This window comes from Macrotis lagotis, chromosome 7 (genome assembly GCF_037893015.1).
Source record: "Macrotis lagotis isolate mMagLag1 chromosome 7, bilby.v1.9.chrom.fasta, whole genome shotgun sequence".
Classification (NCBI taxonomy): Eukaryota; Metazoa; Chordata; class Mammalia; order Peramelemorphia; family Peramelidae; genus Macrotis; species Macrotis lagotis.
In genome coordinates, this window is record NC_133664.1 from 53517713 (window position 1) to 53535708 (window position 17996).

Consider the following 17996-nt stretch of genomic DNA (forward strand, 5'->3'; position numbering starts at 1 on the left):
TATAGTTAAAGTAAAAATTTATTTAAGTTTCCTCTGCACACTCTAGTTCAATATTTCAGCTCATAATAAGAAGTAAGGTGAAACATGAAGAGTTAATATTGCCTTTTCCCTTAAATGTTAGCTTATTTTATGTCATAAGGAAATTTCATAATGAAAAAGAATTCCAGCAAGTATTTTTCTAGATCCCATATTTTTCTATCAGTTTTTTTGCTTTAGAAATATAGGCAGTCATAGCATCTTCCTTTGACAGGCCTGAAAAGGAAAGAAACAGATTACCATTGCTAATCTTCTGGTATACCAAATAAATATATATTGCTCAGTTTACCTTTTTGCAGGTTCCATGCTTCCCATTTGGCTTTGCCCTTTAAATCTAGCATTACTGGACACTCTGCCAAAATAAACACAGATATTTTTTAAGTTTACATTTTTATTAGATAGCATCATAACTATTGTTCGAAATTCTAAACATTGTCTAATTAAGAAATGTGTAGAGGGCGGTTAGGTAGCGCAGTGGATAGAACACCGGCCCTGGAGTCAGGAGAACCTGGGTTCAAATCAGGTCTCAGACACTTAATAATGACCTAGCTGTGCGGCCTTGGGCAAGCCACTTAACCCCATTGCCTTGCAAAAAAACTAAAAAAAAAAAATGAAAAAAGAAAAAAAAGAAATGTGTAGATTATGTACCAATGTCAATATCTCCAACCACTGATTGTTTGTAGAGTCCGTAGAGTTCTTTGAGTTCTTCATCATTTGGCCTTGTTTTCAGTTTTCTTACATCTTCAGCAACCTTATGAAAATCATTCTGAAAAAGAAGGGTAAAGAAAGTCACCCAGTGGCACGTTTTCTGCCTCTAGGTAGAATATGGTACCATTTTTATGAGCCTACTGCAACAAAGATACAAGGAGATAGTGGATTCAAGGAAAATGAATCTAAACACTCTTTAATTAAACTAAAATATCTGTTTTAAGGAAATACTATGTCTAATTTCTACTTAATTATGTAACTGCTCCTATTTGCAAATCTTAAAGTACATGTAAAATACATTATTATTATTATTAATTTATATTGATAGAAAAATAAAAGGATGAGTGATATCAAGCCACTCTGCTACTAAAAGGCTGGGTCAAATGAACAAAAACTATAGTCAAGGGAAACCATTGTTCTCCTTCACGTCTTCATGCTTCTATTCCCTGGGGCTCCTGCCCACCCCAGACTTTTTAGCTTCCCTTTCTGTAGGTCTTCTTCCATTAGAATACAAGCTTCTTGAAGGTAAGAATTGGCTTCTAGATTTGTATTTACAATCCCAGCACTTTGCACTATGCATAAATAGATAGTAAGGACTTAATAATGACTCTTTCTCTCTTTCTGTCTGATATAGAAAGAGTAATATACTGATTGGGAACAGGGAGAGACTTGATCTTGCATCCTGACTCTAAAAGTAATGAGCAGGCTGATTATTTGAGTAAGACAGGTACCTTCTCTGAGCCTTTATTTCTTCATCTGTAAAAGAAAAATAATAATACTTGCAATACAGGATTCTTAGAAGCCGTGCACTTTGCAAACCTTCAAGTGCATATAAACAATGATAATTATAATAATGATTAATTATAACAGTATAATTTGCTATTTGAAGCTTTATTACATTATATGTAATATGTAATTATTGCCCAAATAAATTTACCTTCTTACTTCCTTTACAAAATGAAATTAGCTATCTCTTATCTGTTGATGGATTAGATATGCATTGTTATATTTTTTTTAGGTGTTTTTTTTTTTCAAGGCAAATGGGGTTAAGTGGCTTGCCCAAGGCCGCACAGCCAGGTCATTATTAAGTGTCTGAGATCAGATTTGAACCCGGGTCCTCCTGACTCCAGGGCTGGTGCTTTATCCACTGAGCCACCTAGCCGCCCCAGATATGCATTGCTGATGCAATATATTCTTTTACAAAGGCAGAGATAGAATGGAATTATTCTCATTTGATTCATATTTCTTTAGAACTAATTGTTCTAAACTCTTATCTTCTATGTATTATCTCCTTAAAAGTAAATTCTGGTGCCCTCATATGAAAATTTGTTTTATTGAAAGTACACTGAGATGGGCAAGCTAGGTGGCACACTGGATAGAGCACCAGCCCTGGAGTCAGGAGGACCCGGGTTCAAATCCGGCCTCAGACACTTAATAATGACCTGGCTGTGTGACCTTGGGCAAGCCACTTAACCCCATTGCTTTGCAAAAAAAAAAAATACACTGAGAAACACTTAAATTCTCTTTACTGTAGTCTTAAAAAGCAAAGAACAAGAAAAAAAGGGAAGATGATTTTCACACAAAGTTGCAGCACCTCAATGTAATCAGCTACTTTTTGTAAATAAATAGGATATGCTTGAATACAAAACTTTGACAAATGTAATAAATAGGAAAATTATCATAATTCCAAAACTAATAAAATGTCCAGTAATCAAAATAACAAGTATCTCCCTGGTAATTTTCCTAGAACCATTTTCCTTAAATGAATAAATTAATTTTGATAATACATTATACATTGAAACTTTAAGGTTTAATTGAAATGGGGGACAAAAAAAAAGATATCCTTTCTTCTTCCCTTAAAATATTCTTAAGAGACTGATCCATTTCTTAAATGTAGTTAATCTTAGACTTAGTCCAAAGACTTTTAATAATCATCCTTCTATTAAGAACTTTAATTTTTTATTGAAAAAATATTATTAACAAGACTCTTAAGAGTAGGAAGGACCTTTCAGAGTCATTTAGTACAAGCTCTATCCGGCACAGGAATCCCTTCTCCATCATCCCTTAGACAGTGCCTCTGCTTGGCCATTCCATAAAGGAGAGTTCACTACTTATAATAGCCCAGCCTACTATTCCTATTCCAATCTTACTGGATAACAACATATATGGGGTAAAAGGTGGAGAACTAAAGCATAAGAAGGTCAGAAAAATAGGAAGGGGTCAGTTTATGAATGTGTTTAAATGCTAAAAATAATGTATATTTGATCCTGGATATAACAGGGTACCACTAGAATTTATTGAGCAGATGGATGATATGCTTTAACAGGATGACTTTAAAAACTGAGTGAAGGATTTGACTGGAGGGGAAAAACTTTAAAAAGGAAGCTCAGTTAGCAGGCTATTGCCATATTCCAGATGCGAAGTGGACAAAGATCCACACCAACATAAACAAGGGGGCATATTTGCATTTTTGTAAATATTGCCACCTCCTTTCAGTATTCTTTATATGACATGATTTCCAGATACTTCAACAACCCTGCTACCAACCTCTAGACGTCTTCTGCCATTGAAATCATTAGGAAATCTAATCTTAAATTTAAAAGGACATAGGGAGTAATTTACCTCACAAATGTATAAGAAAAATAAGAAATATTTTTGTCAATCTTTCAAAAATCTTCAGAAATGACTAAGTCCACAAAGGTTCTGACCTTGCCATCAAAATTTTTTCCCACTACTCCTGTCTCAGGAAGATAAAAGAAAACATTTAGATGATGATACAAAAAAAATATAAAGAATTAAGCAAATAATATATTTATAATTATAAAATATAACAATATAAAATACACATAAAATATAAAAAAGAAGAAAAAACTTCAGAAGTGGGTATAGCCTATGTGTCCATGAGTCACTGTTTTGTATATCAGTCCCCCTTTTTTTCTATTCTTATTTGAATCATTAAGAAATGAATGGTATGAGTTAATGAAAAAAAACATATATTAAGTTTTAGGCACTGTTCTAGTTCTGGGGATGGAAATTTAAGCAAGCAAGCACTTTCAGTCCCTGCCTGGATAGAACTGAAATTCTAAAGGAGAAGACAATGGAACTAAAAAGAAGTTGGAGTGGCTTTGGGTTGCACAGCCTGTTTGTGAGCAAGAAGAGGTAAAAGCTCACTTATCAAAGCTGCTATCTCTAATTGAAGGAGGATGGAGGAGCCCTAGAATGTAGGTGTCCTTGTGAAGAAATGAAAGCTTATGCTTGTGGGAGGAAGAGGAGGAGGGGGAGATTAGAAAAATAAACATTTGTAAGAACACTGGGAATTTCTCCTTACAAGAAGAAAAAAGAAAACAGAAGACTTAGAAGATACTATTGCTCAATCTACTTCCTGGAAGCTCAGGATATTAGCTCTGATTCTATGATTAATTGGAATCTGAGAATACTGAAATCCTCTTCTTATGACTCTTCATAGAATGGAGATCCCTTGAATTCATGAAAGTCAAGACAAGTTCCCACAAGTCATGGTAAACTGGCAGAACTCAGCAATGGACCATGTCTGCATCTGGAAATCAGCAAAACTAAGTGAAGAGAGGCTCCTCCCAAACTTTAGCCTCTAGAAATGGAGTCATTTTGCAGTGATGATGATGTTTGTCCTGGTGGTTGAAGAAGACCATAACATCTGGGAGGTGATGCCATGACAAGCCCATGGATTGGGGGTGGGGTGCTATGCTAAGTCCCCAGCCTCACTTTCTCCTCCAGCACCCTCTGAATTCAGTGACCAGATATGAACCAGGATACCTGGAGATAGCCGTAGAAAAGAGACAATCTGGCAAGATTGCCTGCCCCCTCACTGAGGGGTTGGGATCTGCATCAAGGAAAAACCATGGAAATGAACTTGTAGATCTTTGAAGTTCAAAAGTCAGTGAAACAATTCATTCTTATCTGAGCACAGCTTGTCCTCACCAATTGCAATCTTCTCTCTGTAGTTTGTAACTTTCTGCCAGGGAATAAGCAGTTCTGGAACCAGCTTCTTCTAATGAAATATAATTTCAGTTTCCCTTAGGGGATTTCCAGTTGCCAAATATAGCTTTTAGCCCCTTTAGGAATTACTTAGCCTTTCAATGATTTTATTTAATTTCTGTTATTTATAATATAGTTATATAATATAATATAAACTTATATATATATATCCTTTTTAAAACTATACTATTATTTATATTGTCACTTATTTTATTTCCACTTTTAATTTTTCTCTTCATTAGGGACTAGGCAAAGGGATTTGCAAAGGCAATGGGATTAAGTAGTTTGCCCATGGTTACACAGTTAGATAATTATTAAGTGTCTTAGGTCAGATTTGAACTCAAGTACTCCTGACTCCAGGGCCAGTGCACTACCCACTGCTCCAACTAGCCACCCAATAAAAACTTTTAAAAATAAGGTTGGACAGTCCTGATCTGGAACATGTTCTGAGCAGTTGCTAATTTGCATATGATAGAAAATTTGGTGATTTTTAATCTTTAACTCGCTGGTGATTATTTAAAAAATTATTTAAAAAAGAAGAGAATATATTTTCTTCCCTATTGCTACTTGCTCCTAAGAAGGTGTGGACAAGATAGATTTTATTTTCTGCTGACACACATCAAATTAGATTAAAATGGAAGAGGGGGAAGAGGAAGAGGAAGAAGAAGAGTTGAATTTTGCCAGTCTTAGAATAAGGTATGCTCTTTTCCTAAAAGAGCAAAACACTACTTTAGTCAAAGGCATCAGTTAAACCTGAAGCCAGGAATGATATACAATACAGTAGATGTCACAGCCAAGCAGGGGACTAGGTCAGAAGTGGAGTATCAGAGAAGATACCGAGTGAATCAAATATAGTTCATCTGAGATGTCATACCTAGGGAGATGTTAATCTATCCCACTGTAGACCAGTTCAGTTTAGCAGTGAAACGTGTTCATACAGAAATGCTGCTCATTAAGGAACTTTTATGGAATAGTTTCTGAAATCAAGAGTGTATTGAATTGGACAGTTTCAGTGTTGTGAGTTGTCTGGATCTCAGAAGAAGAAAGCAGTGACAAATTGCCTACATATGAAGCCTCAAAGGAGTTTATGAATTGACCTGAAAACTAAAAACTTTCAAAAGAACTCAAGAAGGATTTTAAAAACCAAAGTAGAGAGGAAGAAGAAAAATCGAAAAAAAGAAATGAGAACCATGCAGAAGAACTATAAAAAATTGACTGAAGAAATCAATTCTTTTAAAAGTAAAAATGACCAACTAGAAAAATAATGTAACTCATTAAAAATAAAATAGATCAACTAGCAAAGGAATACAATTCATCAAAAAGTAAAATTAACCAACTAGAAAAGTTAACATAAAAACTAACTGAAGAAAATAAAACCCTAAAAATTAGGATTCAACAAATGGAAACCAATGACTCTATGAGACACCAAGATTTCATCAAACAAAACTGAAAGACTGAAAAAAATAGCAGAAAATATAAAGTACCTTTTAGGAAAAACAAATAACCCAGAAAATAAATCTAGAAGAGATAATTTAGGAATTATTGGTCTGCATGGCAGCCTTGATCAAAAAAAAAAAGAAACTGGAAAATATTTTTCAGGAAATTATCATGGAAATCTCCCCTAATATCTTAGAATAAATAGTCAAAATCATCCTTGAAAGAATCCATCAAAATCACCACTAGAAAGAAAACCCCAGAAGAAAAACTCCAAGGAATATCATAGCCAAATTTTAGAATTCTTAGCTAAAGAAAAATATACCACAAGCAGCCAAAAAGAAGCAATTTAAACAGCAAGGATCCACATTCAGAACTATACAGGGCTGGGGTGGCTAGGTGGGGCAGTAAATAGAGCACCAGCCTTGGAGTCAGGAGTACCTAGGTTCGAATCGGACCTCAGACACTTAATAATTACCTAGCTGTGTGGCCTTGGGCAAGCCACTTAACCCCATTTGCCTTGCAAAATCTAAAAAACAAAAAAACAAAAGAATTACACAGGGTTTAACAACTTCAAATTAAAGAATCAGAGGGCCTGAAATATGATTCAAGAGGACAAAGGACATTGGAATACAATCAAGAATTAACTACCTAACAAAATTCATCCTATTCTTTCAGGGAAAAAGAAGGATTTTCATTTAGATAGAGGAGTTTCAAAATTTTCTGAACTAAACAGAAAATTTGATCTTCAAATACAAGACTCAAGAAATGCATCAAAAATGACTGAATATTGGCAAAATGATTTAATTTCAACAATGCCATCTTAAAATGTGCCTTCAGTATTTTGTAGACTCTAGTGGCCTTTCTCTCTAAGATCTATTATGTTCACTCACTTTCAAACATATGATCAAGTACTAAAGATGAAAAAGTCTCTGGAGATTTCTTGATGTCAGATTGTTTTTTTGATATGCTGTACTCCATGGTGGACCAAAGTACTTACTCTAATGAATTCTCCAGATCTGGCTTCTTTCCACAAGTTGAATTCAAATTGTTAGCTTATCTGTCTTCACAAAGCAAGTTTAGCTCTGGTTTAGTCTGTTGGAAATCCAGTAAACACTATACTTGTTTTATTGTCCAACAAATTGCAGGATCGAGAAAAGGAGCAAGCACAACTCTTTGCCTATTAATTATGTTTTGTTTCACTGAGAAAACAGATGAGCAGACAAGTTTTTGCAGTGGTCACCAATCTCTGATTCATTTTGAAATCTAAGCATAGGAATCAATCAGGCATCATTTTCCATATAAATTTCAAATTGGATCCTAATTTCTTCAGAATAGAGAATTTTACATAAGAAAACTCCTTCAGCTAATACAAATCAGCAGTTGCTTTCCATTTTACAATTTTAGAGCATTTCCTTAAGAATATTGACAGAGGGATGGTTAGGTGGTGCAGTGGATAGAGTGCTGGCCCTGGAGTCAGGAGGACCTGAGATCAAATACAACCCCAGACACTTAATAATGACCTAGCTGTATGGCATTGGGCAAGCAATTTGCCTTGCAAAAACCTAAAAAAACAAACAATACTGACCCAGTTGCCCCAGAGTCAACACCTGAATTTTTGCCTAAGGCTGGATTTGAATTCAAATCTTCTGGAATCCATCAAAATCACCACTAGAAAGAAAACCCCAGAAGAAAAACTCCAAGGAATATCATAGCCAAATTTTAGAATTCTTAGCTAAAGAATGGTGTGAGAGGAATTGTTTTTAAATAAATAAGTTGGAAACTGCAATTATGTGTAAAACTTTTGAGGTTTGTTTTTTGGTTTTTAGCAAAATAGCAGCATGGACCGAGAATACACTGAAAAAAAATATCAAATTGCTTGCATTCTCAGTGATGGGGATGGCATGGGAGGAAGGGAGAGCATCTAGAAATGAAAGTTTTAAAAGCAAATGTTAAAAAAATGTCATGATTGTAAAAATAAGGTATTAAATTTTAAAAATAAAATAAGAATATATGGATTGTCTTTTCAGTTAAGTTAACATCTGGGCACTTTAAGACACTTTGGGGGGAGGCTGTTGTAAGGCATTGAAGTTAAGTGACTTGCCCAAGGTCACATAGCTAGGCAATTATTAAGTGTCTGAGGTCGAATTTGAACTCAGATCTTCCTGACTCCAGGGCAGATGCTCTATTCACTGTACACCCATATGGGGTGTACCTAAAACCACTTTTTAAAAGGCTCTATCTCTCTTTCCCAGAGTGGAAATTCAGTAGGCACTCACAGCACAATTCCAAACTGTTCAGCCCAGATCTGTTTTATTGACTTAGACCAGTCAATCTGGCCTTTCTAAGGCAGTCTGATGACCTGTTTTTAACTCCATTGCAGTCAGAATTCTCTTTCTCAAGTGACCAGTTTACTCCAATCTTCCCCAGAGAATACAGAGATGTGTCACCAATTGAATATTTCTCAAAGAATTCAGCTATGAATTGGTTGTCTGCAATCTAATCCTAGCCAAAGGCTTGAATGAGAAATGTAATGTTGGAAAGAGCCAGTCTAATAAATTGACCAACCGTTCATTTCTTTAAATTCCTAGAAGTTTATCCTTGCCCATCATCACAGATCAATGACCTTAGAACAGGTCATCTTAGCACCCAATAAAAATGACTTCACCGATATTCTGGGTTATTTTCCATAAAAAGATGAAGCACTTCTTCAAAATATTGATAGAAGAACATGGAAGCAATATTTTTGTATCTTCTGTAGAACTGTGGTTGGAAATATTACATTATCTAATACTCTTATATAGAAATATTGTTTTTTGAATCTAATTCCAAGAAAAAGTTTATCTTTGATAAAAGAAAACATGCAAGCTTGTCTGGAATTGAGAATGATAAAATACAAACAGTTCCCATCTTCAAATTAACCTTCAAGAAATTCAAGGTTAAATTCAGCACTCAGCCAAAGTAATTAACTCAGTTTAAGCACCAAGTAACTACTTTTTTGATTACTTATTTTTGCTATATTAATTTTTAAATTTTTTGTGAAGCATACAATGTAGTACGTAATGACAAGTGAATAAATGTTTAAAAATATCACATAGTGAATGTGATTTTTCAGTCTATAGATTGTTCTGTTTTCTGTGCCTCCCTTCATCTCTTCTAACACATTTTTTTTATCTTCAGATCTCTCTCTCAATTAACAGGAAAGAGGAACTCTAGATTACCAGTAGCTTGTCTTCTGAAAGTCACTTGTTTGGGACCCCAGCCACATAGATTTACCAGTAGCTTGTCTTCTGAAAGTCACTTGTTTGGGACCCCAGCCACATTCCCCCAGATAGCAAGTGGGGCTTATCTTTGACCATTCAATGTGTAATGGGCAATGAAAAGTCAGACCATCTACTAGTTGTGTTTGGGTTGCCACCTGAATTAATGGAAAGAATACATGTCATGAAAAAAAAAATAACAGATCCTTGAAGTATGGAAGCATGAATAATTAACATAGCACTAGCAGAACAGGCTAGGAGACAATTCTCATTGTTTCTACAGGAACTCGGTATGCCATCCAAGTTGCATCATGGTCAAGGAAGACCTGGGTTGCTGGCAAGAAAGGAATCTCCCTCCCCAACTACTGTAACAAGCATGAGCTATTTAGGGAAAAGATTCTTCTGTGCTACTGTGGGGAGAGAATCTCTCATCACGTGAGATAAGGCAGGGAAAATTTCACTATTTCAAAGAGCCATAATTTTGTAGGTATACGCACTCTTGGAATCAATGGCAACTTTGAGCCCCAATCTTCAAAATTGCTGTAACTAAAAATTCATCTCAAAGATTGGGAAGTAAAGTTAGGAGAAGCTAAAGTGTTGGATGACAGAGTCAGGATCCAAAAAGAGCTTGACAGGTTAAAATAATAGGTTGAATGTACAATGAAATTTAATGGGCATAAAAGTAGTCTTACATCTGAGTTAATGAAAATTAAGCACTAGGGTATAGGAGAATGATTTTTGATTTGAAGTTGGAGAATCTGAATTTAAATCCTAATTCTGTCATTTACTTCTTTTGTGATCTTAAGGAAATGATCTCTCAGGGAGGCTAGGTGGATAGAGCACTGGCCCTGGAGTCAGGAATACCCGAGTTCAAATCCAGCCTCAGACACTTAATAATGACCTAGCTGTGTGGCCTTGAGCAAGCCACTTAACCCCATTGCCTTGCAAAAACCTAAAAAAATAAAAAATGCTTCTAATAGAAAAAAAAAGGAAACGATCTCTCTAGCCTCAATTTCCTAATATCAAAATATGGCGTGAAGAGAGGCTAAGCTACATGACTTCTGAGGTTACTTCCACAAGATGGCAGAAGTGTGATTAGAGTATTTACATGATAATTTTGTTATATATTTGAAAGAAGTTATAAGTTGTACCCAGATTTCCAGTTTCATGTGTGTATAAGAAATTAAGATTCTTATATGAGTAAGTTCACTCAAGCCTGTATGAGAATGTATCCTTCCCCCCCTGGAACATGTCCTATGTGATTTGACCACGTTCTTAAGAGTCCCAGGAACTAGCCATTCCTTGGAACATAAACAGTACTGAAAAGAACTGGCTATTCTCACAGTACTGATCTTAATTATGTTGTGTCTTGTGGCCCCATATGACATCTTCCTAATATCATAACACTTACTGACTTCCTACGTTCATGATAAGAATTCTGGGATCCTTTCCAATTGAATTTGGCAACAAACCTTTGTTCTCCCCTAATAAATATCATGAGACTCCAATCATTTATTATGAAGATGAAGATGAAGAAGGAGAAGAAGCAGAAGAAAGGGAATCCTACCCATGGAGAAGACATTCTGCCTTTGACTCTCCCATTCAGGACTTGTGGCTGTCGAACCAGAATTATCCAGCCAAACTGATTAAGAGTTGGTGCTCCCCCGAATTGGTGATGTTTTCTTTATCTTTCTCTTCTACTTTTGTTATATACAGGAACGAATCCGAACCTCACTAAAATCACAATACAATGTGTCATCCTCTTTTTTATTACACCATTATAGAAATGTTTGTTTCATTCCATAAATTAAAAAAGAAAAATTTGAGAAATTTAAGAAAAATTTAAATGAAGATGATTTGGAGGTCTTTGAGGATTGTCAGTGTCAGTATGTACCAGCAATGGCAATGACTGACTGCACTGGGAAGTATAATGTCCAGAACAAGAGTGGTCCTAATTGGAACATACGTAGGATATTATATTCAATTCTGGGCACCATGTTTTAAGAAACTGCAGAATGATCCAGAGGAACAAAGCCAGAGTAATGAAAAACTTTGAGATCATTTCACAGGAAGCTACTTTGAAGAAACAGAAGTTGCAAAAAAAAAAAAAAAAATTTTGGCTTTCCATAAGAAAAACTGTCTAACAGTTTGAGCTACCCTAAAGTGGAATAGGCTCAGGGGGCCACCTTCTTGGTGGGTGTATTGTAGAGAGGAATCTTGTTCAGATATGGGTTGAAATAGATGATCTTTAAGAGCTCTTCCAACTGAAACTCTCTGATGGAGAAACTCACCAGTTCCCAAGGCAATTCAGTTCATTTTTGGACAACTCAAAGAAGAAAGAAAAAAGAAACTCAGCCAGTTTCTGTTGGAGCATACCAATGAGCAAATTGTGCTTATGCTGCCAGTACTGTTTTCATTCTAACAATCTGTTACTGTTTTCCTGAGTTCTTAAGTCCTCTGGGATATTTGTATTCATTTCCTGTCTTAGGCTTTGCAGTTATATTCTATCAGGAAGAGGTTAAAAAAATTCATCTCTCCCCACCAATCTTGGTAAAATCAAGGGTTGCTTTTACAAGTCCTGTATGATAATTCAAAGTTATTGGAATTATTTATGTCAGAGACACTTTTTTAACCCTATTCATTAGCAATTTATATAGAAGATAACAAAGGGAAACTAAAACTCATCTGGATCAGCTATATATATTTAAGCAAGTAATCACTACTCAGGATGACATCATCTGCCGACAGGGAAGTTAGTAATTCATCCAATTTTACTACCTTTTTAATAGAATTTATAAAAGACTTCAAAAGAGAGAAGAAAGAAATTATAGTTTGAACTAAGATGAAATTTCTTGTCATGACTATATTAAGTGCTATTCCTTTGACTATACCTAAAGAGCAATAAAACTGATCATATTTTTGACTCAGCAATACCAATTCAGGGTCTGTAGCCCAAAGAAATCTTAAAAAACTGAAAAAGTCTCACATGTTGAAAACTATTTATAGCAACACTTATTTTTAGTTGTTTTTTTTTTTTTGTGCAAGGCAATGGGGTTAAAGTGGCTTGCCCAAGGCCACACAGCTAGGTAATTATTAAGTGTCTGAGGTTGGATTTGAACTCAGGTATTCCTGACTCCAAGGCCAGTACTCTATCCACTGCGCCACCTAGCCACCCCAGCAACACTTTTTAAAGTGACGAAGAATTGGAAATTGAGGGGTTGCCCATCAATCAGGAAATGGCTGAATAAGTTATGGTATATGAATGTTATGGAACACTGTTATTCTATAAGAAATCATGAGTAGTTGACCTTTAGAGAAGCATGGAAAGAATTGCATGAACTGATGCTGAGAGAAGCAAGCAGAAACAGGAGAACATTTTATATAATAACAACATTGTGAGATGATCAGCTATGATGGATGTGGCTCCTCTCAGTAGTTTAGAGATCAAGGACAACCCTGAGAGACCTGCCATGGACAATGCTATCCATATCTAGAGGAAAAAATGATGAAGTCTGAACGCACACTATATTCACCTTTTTAAAACTTCTATGTTTTTCCTTCCTTTCTCATGTTTTTTCTTGTCCTTTAGTTCTTTCACAACATGACTATTATGCAAACATGTCAAGAATGTACACGAACAACTTTTACCAGACTTTCCCCCCTCAGGGAAGGGATCCTGGCAGAAAGTTGTGAAACTCATAAATTTTCAAATAGATAAATGTTGAAAAACTACCGTTACATGTAATTGGAAAAATAAATAGAATTTCAATAAAAAAGAACTACTCCTTTGAATCTTCACATATGGATTACTCTAAAGAGCAAATTATAGAGGCAGCTAGGTGGTACAATGGATACAGTACCAGTCCTGGAATCAGTAGGACCTGAGTTTAAATCTGGCCACATACTAGCTGCGTGACCTTGGACAAGTCACTTAACCCAAAAAAGAGCAAATTTCAGAAGAAACTCTCTGGTGGAACAATTCAAATCATCTTCAACTTCAATTCTAAATGGTCATATTCACCTTGGCTTTAACTAGTACAAAATCAACAAATTGGTCACCCTTCAATTAAGCCTACAGGAAGCTAAAAGGGGAGGGGAAACCTTTTTATTTTGCAAGTCAATTAAAGTTAAGTGGCTTGCCCGAGGCCACACAGCTAGGTCATTATTAAGTGACCGAGGCCCAGTCGAACTCAGGTCCTCCAGACTCCAGGGTCGGTGCTCTATCCACTGTGCCACCTCCTGCCTGAGGGTAAAATTTCAATGGAAATTGCTTAACCAAAATCAACTCTGTTAAGAACTCATTCATAGACAGTCCTAACACTTAAATAGTTAATTAAAAGTCAAAAAGTGTAATAAAGGTACCTGATGATAATTGAAAAATAACTGAATTTTGAGCAGCTAGGTGGCGCAGTGGATAAAGCACGGGCCCTGGAGTCAGGAGGACCTGGGTTCAAATCTGCTCTCAGACACTTAGTTACCTTGCTGTGTGGCCTTGGGCAAGCCACTTGACCCCATTTACCTTGCAAAAATCTTAAAAAAAAAAGCAACTGAATTTGGAATTGGCCGACCAAGCCTTCTTGGCTGTTACTATCTTTGTTGTTGCCCTCTCCCTCCGGCTCAATTTGAAGAATAGCTTCCTGAGACAAATTTTCTCTAAGGCCCCTTCTTTCCTTTCTTTTCTTAAGGCAACGGTCTTTGCTATTCGATTGTAAACCTGATCTAAAGAAATAGAATTATCACCCTTTTTCACATAGAACCTAAGTCGACTGACCTAAGAGAGACTGGAGTACAAGGCATCTGTTCAAATGTTTTTAAAGTGGACATACTTTCCGTGGGGCTTGGGTTTGGGGGGGCAAGAATTAGTTGAAGTGGGGGGCCAGTCAATGGAGGCAGACAAGGCAGAGTGAAGACAATTACATGAATCTCGCTTGGTGCTTTTTTCAGGAAAACACTTATTCCTTTGTTTTCCCCGCTGGCGCTGGGGGAAGGGAAGGGCAGGGGGAAAGGCACAAGAGCCCAGTGGTCAACTTAAGGCACCCAGGCAAGACAGGCGCAGAGGCAGAGGGCATGGCTTGGGGGCCGCGAAGCTTCGGACTTTCTATCTGCCCGCCTCGGCATCTCTTTCCTCTGGTTCTTGCTCTCCGGTCTGTTTCCCAGAAGCTGTCTTTGCTTCTGTTTCTCTAAAACTCTTTCTCTGTCTCTGTTTCTGTATTTCTCTGCCTCTCCGTCTCTGTCTCTCCTGTATCTGTTTCTTTCTCTCCTGTATTTCTCTGAAACTCTCCTCTCCTTCTCCCGCCCCCATCTCTGTGTTTCTGTCTGTCTCCCCCCCTTCTCTCTCTCTGTCTCTCTCTAAGGCTAGAGGAATGAAGTCTTCCTGCTCCCTCTCGGCCCCCCTTGGGAAGAGCAGAATAAACGCCCTTCACAAGTCCCTTAGACTGGCCGCCGGGGGGGGGGGGGCGGTTAGAGGGCGCCCCCTCCCCCCGGACACCCTAAAGCCCCAGCCGGCAGCGGGCAGCGCGGGGGCGCGGGGGGCCGGGCCGGGCCGGGCCGGGCAGCGCGGGGGGCCGGGCAGCGCGGGGGCGCGGGGGGCCGGGCCGGGCCGGGCGCGGGCAGCGCGGGGGGCCGGGCAGCGCGGGGGCGCGGGGGGCGCGGGCAGGGCGGGGGGCCGGGCAGCGGGGGGGCGCGGGGGGCCGGGCGGCGCGGGGGGCGCGGGGGGCCGGGCGGCGCGGGGGGCGCGGGGGCGCGGGGGGCCGGGCAGCGCGGGGGGCCGGGCAGCGCGGGGGCGCGGGGGGGCCGGGCAGCGCGGGGGGCGCGGGGGGCCGGGCAGCGCGGGGGCGCGGGGGGCGCGGGGGGCCGGGCAGCGCGGGGGGCCGGGCCGCGCGGGGGGCGCGGGGGGCCGGGCGGCGCGGGGGCGCGGGGGGCCGGGCGGGGGGCGCGGGGGGCCGGGCGGCGCGGGGGCGCGGGGGGCCGGGCGGCGCGGGGGCGCGGGGGGCCGGGCCGGGCCGGGCCGGGCAGCGGGGGGCGCGGGGGGCCGGGCAGCGCGGGGGGGCCGGGCCGGGCAGCGCGGGGGCGCGGGGGGCCGGGCAGCGCGGGGGCGCGGGGGGCCGGGCCGGGCCGGGCAGCGCGGGGGCGCGGGGGGCCGGGCCGGGCAGCCTGCGCTGTCCAAGCCCTCTGAAGCCCGAGGGCTCCCGCTGCAGCTGGATCCAGGCTGGACCCTGGGTCAGGGGAGGGCAGGGCCCCAGAAGCTGCAGAGCCCTGGGCCCTGAGGGGCGATGGGGGGGCCGGGGGCACCCCCCGGACCCCGGGGCTTACCTGCAGAGCCATGAGTGCGCGGTCCGGGCTCCCGCGGCAGCGGCTGCGGACGGGTCCTGACCGGACAGCGCTCCCCCATGCCCGCCGCTGCCCGGCCGCTTCTTAAAGGCCCCCGGCGCCCCCGGGAGGCCCGGCCCCCGAGACTGCGATTGGCCCGGAGCCGCGTGACTCGCCCCCGAGGGAGCCCCCCCATCTGCTAGGGGCCCCGCTGCTGTTTGTGTCCCTCGTCCTGCCCATCCCTTGGGGCTGGGGGTGGGCAGAAAGCCTCGGGCTGCCCGCTGTGCCAGGAGCATCCGCAGGACCGCGAGGGAGAAGCTCGGGGAAGCTGCGGGGGTCTCTCTAGCCTCGGCTTCCAGCCTCTAACTTCTCAAGGGTTCGCCTGCCGGAAAACCAAGGGGACCTTTCGGAGGACACTGACCCCACTTGGGTGTTCTCCTTTCTATTGTTAATGATCTTTTCACCTGAGAGGCTGCTTGAAATAGACGAAGAGTCAAGAGATTTGGGTTCCGATGCCAGTCCTGCCCCTTGCCACCCTGGGATCTTACACACAGTAATTTCACTGCTTTATTCACTGTTATGGAATCTTAGCAGTCCGCTGGAATCTGCAGACCCTTCTCAAAATAATGCTTTTCAGTATCTGAAGGGAATAGTAAATTTCAATTAGTGATCCGGAAGTGGGAGACGTATTCCTCCCTTCCCCCATTCATACTCCCTGAAGAGGACTAGCAGACCTTTGACTTCTCATGAGGAACCTAGATCTAGAAGGTCTCTGAACGGGCCCCCAACACCAAATCCGAGACTTCAACTGACTTTTGGGGGAATCAAGCTAAAAATGTACCCAAACAAGGCGGGTCAAACACAGTCTCAAATCTTAAAGCTAAGGATTGTCATCTAGATAATCTCAAACTTGCCAAATCATTACAATGAACAAACAAGGACCAGAGTTGCCCATCATAAAAAAGATATATGATATATCCTTTGATCCAGTAATACTACTGCTAGGTTTATATTCCAAAAGATAGAATAAAAAAAGGGGGAAAAGACCCATATGGAAAAAAATATTTATAGCAGCTCTTTTTTTTGTAGTGGCAAAGATTTTGAAAATGAGTAGATGCCTATCAATTGGGGAATGGCTGAACAAGTTATGGTATATGAATGTAATGGAGTACTATTGTTTTGTAAGAAATCACGAACTGGCAGACTTCAGAAAAGCTTGGAGACAGTTGCATTAATTGATGCTGAGTGAAGTGGACAGAATTAGGAGAACATGGTACAAATTAACTCCAACATTGTGTGATGATCAGCTATGATGAATGTTGCTCCTTTCAGCAGTTCAATGATCCAGGACAATAGGGAAACACTTGTGATGGAAAATGCTATCCACATTTAGAGAAAAAACTATGAATACACACCAAAGCAGAGTATTTTCACTTTTAAAAGCTCATTTTATGTTTTTTTTTTTGCATGGATTTTCCCCTTTAGTTCTGATGTTTCTTTTGCAACATGACTAATATGGAAATACATAAACTGTGATTGTACATATATAACCTATAACATTGTAATAGGGAAAAAACATGGAACTCAAAATCTTGCAAAAATGAATATTGAAAAGCTATCTTTGCTAATAGCTGAAAAAATAAAATAGCAAAAAGGCATACCATCAGTAGCCTAACCCCTTGATGATAAGAATTTTTTGGCCATGGCCACTCATGGATCATTGGAAAAATGTTTATTAAATGGCCTTTAGTTCAATGTATCTCCTTTATTTTTCTGAAGTAATGGTGGCAAAGGGGAAGGGAAGGATAGAGAAGGTACTGAGAATCAGTTATTAGATTATCAACAAATCTTAATTTGACTATTTGTCAAATTAAAAATTTGATATTTGTGGTCAGTGAATGGACAAAATACTTGAGGGACCTTTGACAGACTAGCAAACCCATCCCATACAAACGAATTGTTGAAAGAGGAAACAGAGTAAGAGAATTGGAAATAAAGGAAGACTTTGGAACAAGAAAGAGAAAGTGATGTGGGAGAGAGAGAGAGAGAGAGAGAGAGGCCCCTTTGAATAACCAGCAAAGAATTCCTAAGGCTGAGATGGTGTGACAAAATAATGCAGAAGAGACACAGGCAAGTACTGTGTTGCTACCAACAGACAGGACTCCTGAGACTTGAGCCAGTCCATCATTCTTCTAATCTATTCTTTTCTGTCTCTCCCTGGTGTGATGCCACTCC

At 40.1% G+C, this 17996-nt stretch overlaps 1 protein-coding gene across 1 annotated transcript; it reads right to left on the minus strand.

Annotated features, from left to right (window-relative positions):
• ACBD7 (acyl-CoA binding domain containing 7) lies at nucleotides 1-15876 on the minus strand. Its single transcript, XM_074195065.1, has 4 exons — nucleotides 15765-15876; nucleotides 685-802; nucleotides 326-388; nucleotides 1-252 (listed from the first exon to the last, which is right to left on the minus strand). The coding sequence occupies exons 1-4, from the start codon at nucleotides 15774-15776 to the stop codon at nucleotides 179-181; spliced, it is 267 nt and encodes an 88-aa protein (XP_074051166.1). The 5' UTR covers nucleotides 15777-15876; the 3' UTR covers nucleotides 1-178.
• Between the last annotated feature and the right edge of the window lie 2120 nt (nucleotides 15877-17996).

What these genes read in the sequence shown, in the direction of transcription:
- ACBD7 (XM_074195065.1), bottom strand. An exon ending in GGTTGGAGATATTGACATTG is followed by an intron (nt 389 to 684) that starts GTACATAATCTA and finishes TTATTTTGGCAG; the next exon opens with AGTGTCCAGTAATGCTAGAT. An exon ending in AGCATGGAACCTGCAAAAAG is followed by an intron (nt 253 to 325) that starts GTAAACTGAGCA and finishes TTTCCTTTTCAG; the next exon opens with GCCTGTCAAAGGAAGATGCT.